The sequence below is a fragment of the Poecilia reticulata genome, chromosome 10, assembly GCF_904066995.2.
Source record: "Poecilia reticulata chromosome 10, P_reticulata-male-v2, whole genome shotgun sequence".
Lineage (NCBI taxonomy): Eukaryota > Metazoa > Chordata > Actinopteri > Cyprinodontiformes > Poeciliidae > Poecilia > Poecilia reticulata.
Window position 1 is genome coordinate 25,097,648 of NC_088839.1, and position 17,886 is coordinate 25,115,533.

General features: G+C 35.9%; 2 protein-coding genes across 2 annotated transcripts in view; one reads left to right on the forward strand and one right to left on the reverse strand.

Annotated features, from left to right (window-relative positions):
* Positions 1-10,943, reverse strand: part of zdhhc9 (zDHHC palmitoyltransferase 9) — a 34,656-nt gene extending 23,713 nt beyond the window's left edge. The window contains exon 1 of the mRNA XM_008420652.3: positions 10,144-10,943. Coding sequence (XP_008418874.1) covers positions 10,144-10,307 — 164 coding nt within the window. The 5' untranslated portion in view covers positions 10,308-10,943. The remainder of the gene's footprint in view (positions 1-10,143) is intronic.
* Positions 10,944-12,698: 1,755 nt separating this feature from the next.
* Positions 12,699-17,570, forward strand: tyw2 (tRNA wybutosine-synthesizing protein 2). Its single transcript, XM_008420653.2, has 7 exons — positions 12,699-12,879; positions 13,000-13,165; positions 14,026-14,221; positions 15,125-15,275; positions 15,429-15,538; positions 16,091-16,248; positions 17,102-17,570. The coding sequence occupies exons 1-7, from the start codon at positions 12,827-12,829 to the stop codon at positions 17,468-17,470; spliced, it is 1,203 nt and encodes a 400-aa protein (XP_008418875.1). The 5' UTR covers positions 12,699-12,826; the 3' UTR covers positions 17,471-17,570.
* The last annotated feature ends 316 nt before the right edge of the window (positions 17,571-17,886 follow it).

Here is a 17,886-nt window from a genome sequence, read left to right on the forward strand (position 1 = left end):
AAAGAAGCTCCACAGAACGGAGATGCATCCTGAACAAGAAAATGCTGTTACAGCAGCTCACGTATCACAGAACCACCATTAGTAAATTTAACATAATTTGACTATTCAGTGTTAAGAAATGAAGTTATGCTGTGTAATAAAGGATAAAGTTAATGACTGCAGTTTGGTTACATCTTTCCTGACTTTCCAATTTAACAGTCGTAGCAGTAATCAGTTTATTCAGTACATTCAGGTCTGTCATGATAACAAATAAAAGGTATGAGCAGAACACAAGCAAACAAAAAATAGACATAAAAACAGCAGCGCTGCAACTTAGTTATTTTAATAATCAATTATTCTGACGATTAATCGATTAATCAGGTAAAAACATTCTCACATCCTTTTCATTTAGCGACTTAAACATTTTTATGCAATCTTAGAAATGCGTTAAAAGATGCAAATAAATAAAAAACTTGAATTCTTCTTTTGCACAGGATTTTATTTGTATTATTTCACCATTAAATTATTTGCACCTTAAAAATTTATTGTTGTTTTTGGAAAGGTTTTGTTCAACAATTTCATCATTTTTAAGATCCCTTTAGGGAAAAAAATCACAATTTTGACCACAAAATCTGTGATTTCAGACGACAATAATATAAATTATAAAACACATCCCAACATCCTGGAGGGACTGTCTGTCTCATCCAGCCAGGATTTCCATTTTCACAACAAACTTAGCTAACAGGAAACAGCTTAGTCAGCGAAACACCACAAAGACCAGAGTCCATGTGATTAGCTGCGACCGCAGAGAAGTCAGCATACTGGAGAAGCGACCAGCTCCCAGCTTCACCAGTCTGAGCGCTGCAGCGTTTCCCCACCGCTAATGGGAAGCAGCAGCAGCATCAGAGTCGGATCGATAGAAACTTCCAGTGTGAGAGCAGGATGACCAGGCAGGTGATTCCTGTAATAATAACCATCAGGAACTGGAGTCACGCTCCATCATCACTTCCCATCAGCCCCTCCTCCGCTGAGCTGCTGAGGCGCCGGCGCGTCAATCAGCAGAGATCCAGAAAAACTGGATCTGGATTGTTTACATTCCCACAGGATGAAATGTTTCCTCCTCAACAGAGAGTTACATTTACTCGAAAGAAAATTTAGTTTTCCTAAGCTGTACTTTTCAGTTTTTCTTGAGTAATTTTATATCTCTGCTCTTACTTGAGTAAAATTTATGATTTTTTTTACCCACTGAATGAAAAACAAACATGTTTTATCCAAAAATGTTGTTTTTTGTTACAAATATGAATTATTGTCATTTTGTCCTGGAGAAAAACAAAATTTCCATTTAACTTTACATTTCAGTCCATCTGATGATGTAAGTTTTAAATATTAAATGATTGATAATTTGATCAGTTACTCAGTATACTATAGCATACTAGAGTAACTTTTTACTTTTACTTGAGTAAAAATATGTTGAAGTATATTTTTTGGATATTCTCTCCTTCTCTGCTTATATTTCATCTCAAACCTTCTAACATGTAAAATTGTCTCATTTAAGTCGCATTAGCAGTTAAAATGTGTTGGACTTTTGTTGGCGGGCTTTGAATGAGCCGCTGGGTGAATTTCATAACCTGCATCAGAACCAGATGAGCTGGTTCTTCCTGTTTCCACTCATTGTGCCAAACACAGCAAACCTGCTGCTGTGTGAAACTCCAACACAAAACATATTACATCACATGTTTTATTTAAACCCCTCACACAGTGGGAGGTTTACTTTAGCAAATAGTAAATACAAACAGATCGTTTTTCTTTGCACATACATATTTCTATATTTCACACAAAGACCTTCACAAACCGTCCCGCTTCCTGGAAGCTGAACAACTGAACAAACACTTTCTTGTAGCTGTTATTTTTAAACCTTATCAGACGTTTTTCAGAGTGATATGAAGATTTCTTTTTAAACAGTCGTCATAAAACACTCCGGAAACGCAGCAAAGTGTTACAGCGACTCGTCTTCAGAGAGTAACTCTGGTCTGGAGCCGGCGTGTTGATCTGACGGAGCTTCTCTGTTTCTCAGACTTTTGAACCATCAAAACATAATAAACAGGTAAAACAGGTTTAGCTGGAGATGGGCACCAGCACCCCTCCCGACCCCACTAAGGGACAAGGGTGTAAAGAAAATGGATGGTTGGAGGTAAAACAAGTTTCCATGGTTCAGCCTTTGCAGCCAAAAAACTTGATCAGTGACGTTACTGCAGATTTAAAACATGAAATATCTGTGAAACACTTTGACTCAAAACGTTCATTAGCTGCAACTGTGTGGGTCAGATAGCATTAGCAGACCGTAGACAGAAATGATCCAGTTAGTCTGCAAAAATCCATCCATCCATTAAAATATTTACAAAAAAATGTGAGTCTAAACAGAAACGAGTCATCATCTCTGAAATTATTTGACTCAAGTTAACGAGCATCTCAAATATTTACACATTTTGACTCAAACTGTTTAATAATCATTTGTTTTTTTTTTTACAACAAATCACAATACATGTTTTTTTTTTTTATCGGTTTAGATTAGAGCTGCAACTATCGATTATATTAGTAATCAATTAATCGGATAAATAATTGCCATATTCTGCAGATTTTTGATTTATACACTTAAGTTTATTTTATACAATATTACAAATACATTAAATTGCTAATAAATAATTAAATTCCTTTTTAAAATAAGAAAATAAGAATTTTATTTGGCTAAAGTGAACGCGTGATCATTTGTAGCAAAGGATGAATCTGCAGCAAAAGAATAATTTGTTGATTTTTTTTAATTAATCGAATAATAATCAAATATCGTGATAAAACTTTACATTAATATCTCCCACCTTTAATCTGTATGTCATTTATTAAAAGTAGTAAATTCGACCAGAAAACACGTTTTTTTGGAGAAATGTTTAGGTCTCTTCTACGTTTTACTCCATTATAAGCTTCAGAATTAGTGCGGAAACATTGAAGACCCGACTTTAGGCTTGTGGTTGGTTATCACTGGAGAACCTTCAGCTTATAAATAATAGCACGTAAAATAATTACGCCCCATTATAAACCCGATCCAGATAAGCTTCTTTGACATGTGAGTGTGCACAAGGTGTGGACGTGTTTCTAGGCGTGTCTCCTGCAGACGTTCATCAGCGGTTAAATTCAGTATGACATGAGCCTCCAGAGGAAAAACGGCTGCAGTCTGGATTAAAATCCCTTCAAACATTTGGGGAAGAACGCCGCTGCAGTCATACCTGTGCCACTCACGACATTGTCCCTGCATTGAACTTTCTTATTAATACTTAACAGCTGTGAGCTGTGGTGAATTAATCCACAAAATGAATGATGCTCTCGTCTGGTTTCACTATGTTTCTGGGGCGCTGCAAGGTAAAACATAAGATCACAGACTGAGCTGGACTCTTGTCTTTCACAGTATAGAGAGGAAAATCAATATGTGAGGAGCTTTGATACGTCCCTCTGCAGCAGCTGCTCCAAGCAACTGATACGCTTTTCCACAAAGCGACTCCTCCAATCGGAGGGCTAATGCGTGGTTTTTATGCTCCAGATACAAATTATTCCAGAAGGTCTGATCAATTGAGGCGCTGCAGGTCTTGCAGGGTCTGTAGTGGATGAGTTGGTGGCTTTCAATAAAGGAGATCAATCCTTAGCATGGCAGATCGGTTTTAGAAAGAGAACTGAGGGTGAATTCACAGTCCGATTTAACTGAACTGAGTTTGTTTGCATAGAAAGTTTAGTTTGTTTGGGTCGATGTGAACGCGCAATCAAACTCTGATGTGGACCAAAAAAAGCTTAATCGGGTCTGTCTAAAAACCTCAGTCACAGTTGAATAAAGTGAATTTGAATGCTTATATGGCTACAAGCACACAGGAGACCGCTCCAAAAGCAGGAAGTGGACTAAACCGCAGGGCATTCTGGGTAAATGCAACCAAAACAGACGTGCGAGTCTCATATCAGAGGGAGAAACGGCTTGTAGTCTTTTCCCAGAGACAGAAGAGGAATCCTACAACCACTAAAGTCAGACGCCGCTCCATTTTTGTTTACATTTTTGAATTCATGTCATTTTCATGTCAGCTTGATTTGGGACCAAAGTTGCAACATTTGTTGCATTTTCAGCTGCTGTGGTTCACTTTCACACCGCACTGAGTCAAACAAACCAAACTAACGGAAAAATCAGTTCACCTCCTCGCCTGTGGTGGCGCTGTTCCAAGAACTACTGATGGAAACGACATGAAAACCTCTGACGAAGACATGAGCACAACGTCATCATGTCTGGCTATACTTCCTATTTATATTCATTTTACTCAAACAAGAGTAAAATCAATGAATTTATTCAAGTAAAAAGTACAGAGTATTAAAAATACTCAAAAGTTATTTTTACTCAAGCAAACGTAACTCGTTACTACATAACTCTGCTTCCTTGTTATGTAACATTTTAATGTGACATTGACAGAAACGTCAGAGGCGGGGTCGCTGACCTTTACTGGGATTAAAGCAATAATCCCACTATATAATACGCTGCTGCATCACAGAATATTCAGTCAGATGAGAAAATCTGACAGCGGGGGGAATAAAAGCGATGAAACAACCGTCCATTATTTACATATTTCTGTTGGAGGAGTATTTACTCAAATGTAAAACTCCCAGTATGAGAACAGAAAGCAGCTCTCTGCTCCCAGAGAACAAAGCCTGCGGATCGCTGCGACTGTAAATGGAGCATGTTCTCTGAGCATAAATCATGTTGCTGCTCAGCTGGATGCTGACTGGCTGGCAGGGCGACAGGGTGGGGTCGGATGCTGGCGGGTCGGTTACCAGATCTGCTCCCGACTGCAGACGCTCTGCTCTGCAGGGTCGGCCCACAGAGGAAAACTCTCTGCACATAATGCAGCTCGCTGTCCTGCGGTGGACGAACAGATGACTCACTGTCCTTGTGGTCCAGTTTCATCCCAGCTCTGCAGGGAGCTGTGTGCACACTCATGTATCACACACATATTTATCACAAATCAAGCTGAAAAAAGCCTCTGTAGAGACCTGAAGGTGTGTTTTACAGCAAGTTCAAGGATAAAAGCTGCAAAATGAGCAGGATAACAATTACTGACTGACTAATCTGTTTACCAGGAATGAAACGATTAATCAGATTAATCGTGATGAGTCGATTATTCAAATAATCATCAACTAGGCCTTTTGCAATAAGTAATAAATAAATTGATCACATGATAAATTAAAACTAGGTCAATAATTTCCATTTGCATAATTTATTGTTTTCTCTTTATAAAAGTCTCCGGTTTGGCGTTTTGGTCTCAACTCCTTTTTTTGAAGTGAATTTGCCATTTTAAGGACAAAAACAGTTATTCTCTCCTTCAAATAATTTTTAATCTAATCATAAAAATTATTTGAAGAATAATTTTGTTTACAGAGACGTCATAATTTATTTTATTTGTTGTTTATTTATTTTGGATATTTAAAATGTCTTCCAGTTCCAGTGTTAAATGTTCATTAGAATTTAAAGTTTATTAATGTTTAAGAATCTGTTTTTACTTTATTATTATTATTAATTATTATTATTATTATTATGCCATTCCCATTATATTACTGGAAAATGGTCTCAAAACAACAACATTGTTGTTTATCGCAATAACCTCTGGGGCAATTTATCGTCCAGCAAACTTCGTTCCTATCGTCAACTAATCTTGTAATCGATTAATCGTTAACTGAACTAAAAAAAAGGTAAATTTACTGAAAAAGTAACAGATTTAGAGCAGTAATTAAGTAAAAACTCTACAAAATTAATATCAATTTTGAATTTGAGATAAAAAATATCTTTTTCTGTAAATATGTTTTACCCTAAACTCCTAAAGTGATTTAGTTTTAGCTTCATCTGGTCTAAAAGAATGACATGTTTTGCATTTTAGGCAATAAAATGTTTATTTTTCCTTTTTATAGAAGTATTCCTTTATTATTTTGCATATTTTATTGTATTTCTAACATTGTATAAAAACAAAAAAGTGGCTAAATGAAAAATCTATGGAGTGTTGAAATGTTTTGATCTGATTAAACTGACTACTAAAATAAGAGTTGCTAATGTTTCCTTTCTGCTGCTCGTATCTTTAATTTAAAGTGAGTTTTCCCTGCGTGAACCGTCAGCGTCTGGAGGTAAAACTGAGCCACGCGTCGCTCTCCCGACGCCGCAGCTCAACCTCAGATTCACCTTAGAACGAATAAACTTCTGGTTTTATTCACAGCATGAATATGAATTAAGTTTTAAATCAAGACGAATGGAATAATCTCAGAGAAAATTTGGTGTTTAGGGGGAGATTTTTTTAGTCAATATTAAGCAAATAGCTGCTGTATTAGATTATTGTGTCGTTCTACAAAGTGCTGCAGACACACTAATCACTTTTGTGCCCAATAATCCAGAATAATTTAGGATAAATTATGTTTGAAGATTGCCCTCTTCCTCTTTCTGGGTGGCGTGGTTATTACACACAGTACCAGAGGTTTGATGGTGCAGACTGTCGATTTCTGTACTTCGTGATGAGCGGCTCAGGTTTCTTTTCTCTGCTATTGCATTTGGAAAACTCCAATTCCCACTTCAACATTTATTTCTGGATCTCAGATTTCAGGGGGAAATTACAGAGCCTTGTTTTTGCTCATCTTAGTTTTTTTTGGAAAAGGAATGGAAAAAATTTTCTGTAATTACAAACTGAAATGTATGGAAATGGTGAAAATGTTCTACTTTCCCTTTATGCCCAAGTCTGCTTTTAATATTTAAGGTTCGTGTAATTAATTTGACTGAATGGACTTAAGTAATTTCAGACTCTAAAAATGTCAATACATAACCAAAGATTTCCTGAAGGATCATTATTTGACCCAATATAAATCAGTGTTGTTATTTAAAGACAATATAAAACATATTAAATCTTTGTAATAATCAGACGAGTACTCAAAAACTGCACTAAAGTAAAAGTATCACTACTTCAACATATTTTTACTCAAGAAAAATAAACAGTAGCCTAAAGAAATTAGAAACAATAGTAAAAGTATTTGGTAAAACGTCTATTAAAGTACTGAGTAACTGATCAAATTATCAATCATTTACTATTTAAACACAACATCAGACAGACCAGAATATGGAGTTAAGTGGAAATTTTGGTATTTTAAGAACAAAAATGACAATAATTCATAAGCAGCAAAAAATAACTACATTAGACAAAAGAAAATGTTTCCAAATCAATTTCTTTAAAAAATAATTTATGAAACTTTAACAAAAACTGCAGGTGTGTCTCTGTGTCTGTGAATATTTGATTAAAATATGTTTGTTTTCATTCATTGGGTAGAAAATCCAAAATTTTACTCAAGTAAGAGTAGAAATAATCAAATTACTCAAGTTAAAAGAAAAATGTAGTAAAAATTATTTTTTTCCAAAATGCTTACTAAATGTAATTGAGTAAATGTAGCTAAATACTAACCAACTCCGAATCTTAGCTTCTAGAAATTTCAATTAAAGAAACTAAAAAATAAGAAAACAGGACAGTAACCGTTTCCTTGAATAATAATAAAACACAATAGTGAAATACAAACTTTTTGTAATCTTATTTACAACCATGAACACCTTAAACCTGCAGCTGGAGTTTCACAGAAACATCTGAGGTTTCTCCTTGCAAAGAAACGTGGAGCTAAACCCACCAGCATGTTGTTTAAGCCGTATCTCATTCTCAACATCGGCCCCCGCCCACTCCACATAATTATGTTCCTCTGTAATATGAACATCCTCAGCTAACGACCCTCGGCGCGCATCAGCTTTTTCCGCTCTGTGCTCCCGGCCGGACAAAAACTCCTTCTGTGCAGACTCAGAGGAGAGCAGGAGGCCATTAAACGATCGGGCATGAAGATAGGAGGAGAGCCGCTGCCTCTGCTGCACAAACGGATTCAACCTGACGGCTGCACACACCCAGCCAGTCAAGCACAGGCTGAGTTAACGCTGCAGGACTTTGTGCCAAGTCATCAATCTGGGTGTGTTGGCTAAAAAAAAAACTCAGGAAAAATGAGGAATAATTAAGAAACAGGAGAAAATCAGCGTAAGCGCTGATTAAAATGCTCCTCATGCTATAAACACATAAAAAGCAGAAGTGCCGAGTCGTGGAAGCTGAAGAGGTTTATCTACAGCGAGGTAAAGGTGGGCCACTCAACACATTAAATATTAATCAGCTGTGAACCTTGAGTCAGATAGGAACACGAAAACATGCACTCACTGGTAAAAAATAAAAAATACACTGCTTTTTACTGAGTGCACTGTTAAAACAAACTGTTAGAATTAATCAGTTAAACTGCCGTTAAGCTTACAAACATTTTAGTTTAGTTAGACATAAAATGTAGCAAAAACATATACATATAAATATTTTCTAAAAGGGGGTAATGTAAATACTTACCCTGAAAATTAAAGCTATCGTGTGACAGAAATCAAACTTAAGAAGCTACGCTAGCTAGCAATTTTCACTTTAGCTTTAGCATCTTTACTAAACTAGTAACAGATGGAAACTATTTTAAATTCCTTTTTCAAAACAGAAGCTTTTAAAACAACTTTTCTGAACATAAATGGAGCTTATATATTTTAATTTTAAATTATAAAACAAACTAAACCCCTGCCAGGCGTCACAAACAACAGCTAACAGCTGACTTAGCAGCTAAACAGTTAAATTCTAATAAAGATGTTAAGATTGCAGGAAAACAGATAGAGTAAATTAATGTTGTTGAACAAAATTATAATTTTACGTTTCTTTGTGTTTGAGCTTATTTTGTTTAAAAATATGTTTCAGCAGCAAATAATAACCAATTAAATCTTCTCAGATTTGATCAAAAATGTGTGTTGAATCTCCATTAGTGGTGAAGCCCCAAAAAACGTTGGACCGGCCCTGATGACACATGTAAACACACTGAATTATTATTTTTACTACTTTTGTAAAGATATTTTTTAAAGATTTTAGTATTTTTCTAGAAAGAATATATCAAATATAAGCTACTAAGCCAAATATTTACTCAACAAAGCAGGTTTTTGTGAAAAATGCAAACAATTTAAAGAGAAGTCTGAAATATTAAAGTTAATATATTTTGCACTAAAGGAAGTAAAAATAAATAAAATAAAGGAAAGTCAATCAAGTTTTGTTTACCTAAATCTCGGTTCGACTTGGGTCTTTAAACTGTAAATTCATATTTACAGCTTCATATGGGCCCTATATCAGATAATTAATTGATAGTTGATGGTAACAACTAGAAACATTAAAGCCCTGAACAGGAAAGTTGTCAGGAAAGTGTGTCTTCTTTGGTCTTTGAGACGTAAAATTTTTGCCGATGAATCCAGATTTACTGCTTCAAATGGCTGGAAAACCCATAATCAAAGGATTCCAACATTTCAATCGACTAATCGATTGGTCTGTAGCGATTAATGCTATTACTGGAATATCAGATTTCCCAGTAATAGGAAATCCTAGAAATAGGAAATCACCCACGTGTGCTTCTCAGGTTTTCAGGATGTCAGAGTTTTGCAGATAAATCCAGATTTATGACTTCGAATGGGCCCTGAACAATTCATAATCAGAGGTTTCTAACATTTCAATCAACTAATCGATTGGTAAGAAATGACATTGATTGCCAAGTGATGGTATTGATTGGTAAGTAATGGTATTGATTTCTAAGTAATGGTATTGATTTCTAAGTAATGGTATTGATTGGTAAATAATGGTAACGATTGGAAATGTACAACCCATGCTGTAAGAAGAATGTCCTCTCAAGCTGTCAAATTTTTACAGATAAATCCAGATTTAGGCTAACATTTTAATCGACTAATCAACTAGTCTACGGTAACAACTGGAAAAGTAAAACTGAACATAGATGTAAAGGAAGTGTGTCTTCTTGAATCTCTAAACTCTAAATTTTTCACAGATAAATCCAGATTTACGTCTTCAAATGGGTCCTGAATAACCCATAATCAAAAGGAATGTAAAAAACGTATATGACCAATCGATTAGTCAGTAAAGATAACCATTGGAAACGGTTAAACGCTGAACACATGCCGTAAGGAAAGTGTTAATTCTGTGACCTCTGAGGTGAACTACTGTGACTTACTCGAAAGCGAAGAAGAGGGAGCAGGTTCCGATGATGAGGAACAGGGTCAGGTAGAAGATCCCCTTCTGCCGGGCCATCATCACCCTCCCATCGCAGCAGAAGGTGTTCTTCCCGGGGAGCTTCTCCCATTTCCGCACCTTTCGCGTTATCATAACCGCCGACATGCTGGCTGCTTTTTCCAAAATCCTCACTTCTTCAAACTGGGACAAACAGAATCGGGTCAGTGGTGGAGATGTTCGGTTAAAAACAGGCAGGTTGCTCGGATGTTAAAGACTTCCGCTGCATTTTTGTCGTTTTATTTTTTTCCTTTTTGGATTGTGGCTGTCACATTGTTGCTGCTTCCTACTCCATCTGACTGCAGCGTGTTTTTATTCCCACGGCGATGCTTCCCTTTCTCCTCAGGCAGGTCTTTAATCCCTCCGGTCCAGATGATTAGAAATCCATCCGAAACGACTGCGACAGATGTTTCCCACTATAAAGAGAGGAAATCCACCCGTGGTTGTGGCAGAGCGGACCTTGACCGCTTGACTTTCATATCATCTCGATAAAAAAAAAATAATAATAATAAAGCGAGCTGCTGCAGAAACAACCCGCTGCAGTCACAGATCCCGGGCTGAGAGTAGGATGCAGTCAGCTCAACCAGATCACCGTAAAAAACAGGAATAACCTGTTTTTTGAGCAGAAACGCGTTGCGCTGTGATGAGCTCCAGTTTTTTCCTGCAGGATGAGCTCTTGGTTTTAGTCAATGGCAGCAGGAAACACGCCTAGATTGAAATGTCTTGTCTTAAAGGGACAGCACAGGTGAAACAGAGGAACAAAGGAACAGATTCAGCTCCTTTTACAAAAGATTGAGAACAGCTTTACTATAATATGTAAAATCAACAACGTAACTTTGTTTAATTCTAATGCTGTTTTATTCATATTAATTATTTACTTAAATTAATTAGTTGTTTTGTTTTGGGTTTTTTTGTGCCGTTTTTAGTCTCATCTTTGACAAATTAATTTATTTAAAGCCATAAAAATCATTTGGAAAATGGTCCAGCTTAATATATAACACTATATAAAATATATATGTTTACAGTTAAAGAGACACGGTTATATTTCTATTTTAGGATAATAAAAATTCACCTTTTTCTTGTTTTGTGTCTTCATTATGTTGTTTGAAGCACTTTGTGATATTCATCTTGAAAGGTGCTATGTAGACAATGTCTTCAATCATTTATTTGTTGCTTATTGGGAGTAAAGAGACTATAAATATTAACAGATGGATTTCAAAAAAGACAAACAACTCGTATTAACTATGTATTCATATCAACAAATCTGAACATGTTTTTATATCAGTGTTGGGAAAGTCTGCTTGCTCTGTGTTGAGAGGTTTGACCTCTTTAGCGCAGCAATCAAACTGGAATTCAGGAAAAATTACATTTTTGCTACAATATACAAACTTTCTCAACCTCAAATCTCATTTCAGTTTTTATTTTTCACTTCCCTCCTTGCAGCAACTTTCGCTATCTTATTTGTGTTTTCTAAACATTCATAGAATGTTCTGGTATTTTGTTACAACCACAAACTTTATATCAAATCATCCAAGATTTTTAAAAATGTTTTACAAATAAAAATATAACCTTTACCTGGATACAATGCCTAAAGATACAACAGAGCTACAATGCAATGGTTTTGCTCAAAAGATGCTAATTTGTTAAAGTCCAGACCTAACATTCAATCTAGTCCCCATGAAAACAGTGTGGGTGTTAGCATTAAGCAATCAAAAATGTGGGTATTTGCACACATTGCGGATATATTTAAATAATCTCAGAACCTGGTAAAGATGACATATTCTTGGCCGGTGACACAATTATGTTCAAGTGAGACTTCCTCTTTGTACACAAGCTTTATTGTTTTAATGATATTTTCTATCTGCTAAACCTTTTTAAGATCAAGAAGATACATTAAACTCTATGTATTGTTCCTGCAAGTATTTAAGTCTGTATATAACATTTAAATCTTACCTATTGTAAATATTAGTTTCATAAGTTTTATATAGCAAAATTTGATTTGTAAAAGTCTTTCTTATGCCTAATATTGTTCCTTTTTAATTATTTATTTGTGTTATTTTATTTTTTAATTTTAGTCTTCAAAATACCAAAATTTACTTTATACTTTTACTTCAGTAAATTAAAGTAATACTCCTTTCACTTGTCTACATTTTTTCGGTATTCTACCCACCTCTCGTACCACTTACTTGAGTAACTTTTTGGGGAAAAACTTTCTCTTAAGTAAAATGTCTACATAGTTTTCAGTAGGTTTTGTGTCATGAACCAGATCATGTAACACTTTGGATTTAAAACAACACTTTGTCTCCATCTACCGACATTAGCGAGAAATTATCTATTTTGGTAATTACTTCTTGCTGTTTCAACTTCTTCATGTAATTTATTCTCAGGTTTGTTCTCCGTCCCAAAAGTAGCTTCAATTGATAAAATATAACATTTTATATTTTGCAAAGCAGCAACACATGAGACAAGCTAATAGCAAATAACAAGCAGTTTGTCCGTCCTTCACAACAGTCCGACTGGAAACAAAAGCTTGATCAATGGCAGGTGCCCCATTGGTTGCATGCAGCGTTTTACTAACTAATAAGACATTTAAAGTAAATCCAAAGTATTTATTTAGTTGCTCATAAATGGATGGTGTACCTTGTCTCCGTGTGTCTTGTTGTCAGGCACAGCAGTTCAGGTAAGGATCTGTTTACAGCGAAAGCCGTTAGCTTAGTAAGCTAGCAGGCAGCAGAAAGGAACTAGTAGAACGTCAGAAGTTTATTGTGTTTTTAAACAACATTTCTTTTTTATTATGCAGGATGTATCTCCAGTCCAGGGGGATGTTCGACCGGAGTTTTAGCTTGGTTAAACAACCAGACGGAACAGTCCTCCTTCCTATTTCACCATCCTGCCTCTCACAACTGGATCTGCAGTCTCTCAGAAACACTTTGACTCCAGATGTTTGTGACTTCACCTGGAGTCAGGTAGCTACCGCCAAATTCAATCCCTCATTTAAATGTTAGCATTTCTGTTGTGTTTAGTATCAATGGCGATCAGATGGAATACAGTTAACTGCAAAGTTTTAAAAACTTAAAATTAATATTTGCACACCTGCTAAAAACGTGTCTTTATTTCACTGATCATGTGGCTGCAAGCATAAAGCCTAACATAAAGCATTTATTAATTAAATAGAATGGGGCAATAAATATAACTTATTCTGTTTGAATAAAAGGAGCTAAGTGTTTTTTGTCATGTCTTGTAATCAAGTATTTTGGTAGGTCCAAAGTTATTTTGATTTAAAAAAGTGCTAGTTTCACTGACAGATTATTTCACTTATAACATGATAAAATGTCTTATTAGTGAAATAATCTGCTAGTAGAACTAATACTTTTTATAAATATTAAGCAATTATTAACCTTAAAAAAAGCTTGTATTTCTTGCTGAAAGGTTAATTTTCAGAAAAAAACAAATTACCATTATAGGAAAAGCATTTATTCAACGTCAGTGGTGGCTATCCTAACTAGCCTATCCTAACTAGCCTAGCGTTTACAACAGGCTGTGCTTCTATAGCATAGCAAACAGGAAGAGAGAGGGGATGAGCAGTGCAACACGGAGGATGATTGACAGCACTAAGCCCTGCCTACTGACTCTGATTGGTTGTTTCTAGTTAGCACTAGGAACACTAGAAGAAGGCGGAGGAGCTCAACTTTTTCACAGATTCTGTCTCATAAAACTGTCATGACATGGTGACAGTTTCAACAAAAATATACAAAAAAATTTTGTTTTATAAAAGTTACATCCTGTAACTTTAAGGCGTTTAGAATCTCTCTTTTTCTCTCTCTAGTCTCCACAGTCAAAAAAGGAGAAGGGGAGGAAAGCTGGAAGTAAACTGGAGAAAACCATCCAGGAGTTGTTGGAATCTCAGGGTGAAAGATGGATGGAGGAGATGAGGAGCGATCTTCCTCGGAGTTTCCAGAGGCATGGAGACCTCGTCCTGCTGGGCGACAGCTGCTTTACTCTGCCGATATGGAATAAAATAGGTAACGCTTCATTCACTTTAGTACAAATTGTAGAAAATTTGTTCATTTCGAATGCCCATCACCGGGTGACTCTGAACCCATCCAATCACTGAACAGACGCCTAGAACAGGTAAATGTGCCAAAACTTTCTCCAACTTAGCAGAAACAAAACTGAAGTTATTATCTTTCTAGAAGTCAACACAGCTTCAGTTATGACAATTAGAAACTACTAATAAGGCCTGAAACCTGGGAGTAGTGATGAACTCTGACCCGAACCTTCAGAGCCACATAAAGACAGTCACAAAGTCGGCCTTCTGTCACCTGAAGAACATTTTCAGGATTAAAGGACTAATGTCTCAGTGAGATCTAGAGAAACTCATCCATGTGTTTATCTTTAGTCGCATTGATTACTGTAACAGCGTCTTCACAGGTCTGCCTAAAAAAACCATCAATCCTCCAGCTGCAGCTGATCCAGAACGCTGCTGCTGGTTTTCTGACTAAAACCAAGAAGTTAGAGCACATCACCCAGTTTTAAAGTCCCTACATTGGCTCCTTGTAGCTCAGAGAATAGACTTTAAAATACTTCTGTTAGTTTATAAATCACTGAACGGCTTAGCAGGGAGGTTGTCATAACAACCTCCCAGGTCTTCTGGTTCTAAAAAGAACCAGGTCTGAAAGGAACCACCAGCAGGTGGTTCCTGCTGGTGAAGTTTGTAAAACAGCGGAAACACTGAGTTCCTTTAAATCCAGACTAAAAACCCAGCTGTTTAGAGTTGCTTTTGATTAATTAAACATTAATCAACATTTTGATGTGTAACGATGACAAAATATGTCTGTCCAATTCTTTTCTTCTATTCTTTTGAACTGCCATGCTGCTGAAATGTGTTATACAAATAAACTTTATTGATTGATTGGTTTCTCTAGGCGATCAGTTATGGAGTGCAGTGACCAAAGAGCTGAGGGCGAAGCGGCTTGCAAAGATGAGTCGAATATCCAGGGATGGGTTCAGGACTCCTGTGGTGACGATGCTGCTGGGCGACAACAGCTGGGTCAAGCATGTGGACAATGGCATCAGGTACACACACACACACACACACACACACACACACACACATATATATATATATATATATATATATATATATATATATATATATATATAAAATTAGATTGCTTTTCTAAATATTTTATAGACATGCTCTTAATGAATAATGTGTTTTTGTTTCAGTTATGAGTTTGATGTTACCAGATGCATGTTCTCAGCCGGGAACATCACAGAGAAGCTCCGTGTGGCCGGATTTGACTGCAGAGGAGAGACTGTGGTCGACTTGTATGCAGGTAATGAAAGATCAATGTGTTAGTCAGGGCTGGGAGATCAATCAATTTTATCAATCAATCAAAGTTTTGGTTCTTTAAGATTAAGCCTGTTGCAATAAACAATAAATAAATTAATCGCATGATAAATTAAAGCAAGTTCAATAATTTGCATTTGCATCATTTATTGTTTTTTTCTTTTCTCTCTTGCTACCAAAAAGTGGATGATAAAAGTCTTCAACTAGCGCTTGATTTGAAGGACAATGTAGTTTACAGAAACTTCCATGATTAATTTTGTTTTGTTCCAGTTCCAGTGTTAAATGTTCATTAAAATATAAACTTTATTACTTGAAAATTATCTCAAAACAACAAAATTTGTATTTATTGCAGTAACTTCTGTGACATTTTATCGTCCAGCAAAACCTGACATGCTTATTGAAGATTTAATTTGTGGAAAATGAGGATTTTCTTTTTTCTCCTTTGGTTTCTATAGTTCAGAGTGATGTCAACATTAAGAATAAATGTAATTATTCTGGCATTCTGCTGTGTAATTGTCCCATTTTTACCTCCTGTCAGGTATTGGCTACTTCACTCTGCCATATTTGGTTCATGCGAGGGCCAGCCATGTTCACGCCTGTGAGTGGAACCCTGACGCCGTTGCTGCTTTGCAGAAAAACCTGGAAGTAAACGGGGTGTCAGAGTGCTGCACCATCCACCCAGGAGACAACCGTCAAGTAAAAAGTCTTCATTTGGCTGGTTTTGTTTTGATGTTTTTATTTTTTTTAAATGTGTCCTACATAGCTGAATCAAATGACCGAATTTCCTCATCAGTCATTCATTGGATTCAGCCGAATTGGAGAAAAAGAAGCATAGGAGGGGCAACCGCTACAGCTCAGCTCAGTACCACCCCCTAGTGATACTACTGGGAAACACAATGTGACTGAGTCGGAACAATTAACTTTTTTGACCATTGATATATAATCTAATTTAAACTTAATATTAACATAATAATGATTAATATATATGTATGTTTTTTTTGCCAATTTAGATATTTTTACAATTATTTTTTTTAATTACAGGGATAAAGACTTAAGAAAATATATTTATTCATTAATTTATTTACTTAGTATGATTTTTTAAATATTTATTTGTAGAATAAATTATTTTAAATTTAAATAGTTGTTTGGCATCCCGTGTACAAAGTATCAGTGGGTGTTTATTGCATCGTATATCATTTATAATGAAAAATTTGTTTTAATAAGAATTTTGATTTATTGTCTCAATAAAAAATAATAAATGATAGTATTATCAGAAATGTTATTTTTTTCAGCAAGATGTAGGAGCTTGTTTTAAGTTAATAACTCTGAAAAAATACCAGTTCACTTATAACATGGGAAAAATGTCTTATTATTATCAGTGTAACTAGCACTATTCCATCAATATTAAGGAATTATTTACTTAAAACAAACTGCTGTTTATGGTTAAAAAGTTTTGTCTTATTTCAAGTGTACTAAAATATTTGCACTGGAAAATACAAAATACTGAGTAAAATCTTATGTTTTTGCCTTTGTTTTCTTTTCTTCCCAGGTTCAGCTGTGTAATGTCGCGGACCGGGTGAACCTGGGTCTCATCCCGACCTCTGAGGACGGCTGGCCCGTTGCGTGTCGGCTGCTGAAGAAGACGACCGGCGGCGTTTTGCACATTCATCAGAACGTCACCTCTCCTTTACCGAACGCTGCTGCTGGCAACGCCGCTCCTCAAAATGTTTCTGCAAAGAACGCTGACAGAGAGGTGTGGCAGGCCTGGGCCAGTGACACCGCAGACCGAATAACTTCTCTGTTCATGGACCTCACTGGTGCATCTTGGGTAATAAATATCCAGCACATAGAGCATGTGAAGTCTTATGCGCCTCATGTGCACCATGTTGTGCTGGACTTGGACTGCAGACCGAACTGAATTAACACCGAAACACAGAGAAACAATATTCCTGCTGCTTTTATTCCCAGGAATAAATAAAAGAAGGCTGCAGGGTCAAGAACACTTTTATTTAACCCCATCAGGCCTGGTCTATGTTTTTTTCTTGTGAGCTAAAAACATTTTACCCACCTGGGTTTTACTCATCTTACATTGCAAAAACACAAAATCTTACAAAGTAATTTTGGTCTAGTTTCCAGGTCAAATATCTTAGATCACTTGAAATTAAATAAAATTAAATATTTATTTTGAAAGAGTAAAATATCAGAGAAAAAATTTTTTATTGTTAAGAAAACAAAAGAAAATACATAATAATCAAACTTGAAACTTGTCTTTTTTGATATTTGCACTAGAAAAGTTCTTGGTAAGATTTTTTTTGGCCTGTCATGACACCAATT

What these genes read in the sequence shown, in the direction of transcription:
- tyw2 (XM_008420653.2), top strand. Translation starts at nt 12,827, where the DNA reads ATGGATGGTGTACCTTGTCTCCGTGTGTCTTGTTGTCAGGCACAGCAG. An exon ending in GTGACTTCACCTGGAGTCAG is followed by an intron (nt 13,166 to 14,025) that starts GTAGCTACCGCC and finishes TTCTCTCTCTAG; the next exon opens with TCTCCACAGTCAAAAAAGGA. An exon ending in TGTGGTCGACTTGTATGCAG is followed by an intron (nt 15,539 to 16,090) that starts GTAATGAAAGAT and finishes ACCTCCTGTCAG; the next exon opens with GTATTGGCTACTTCACTCTG.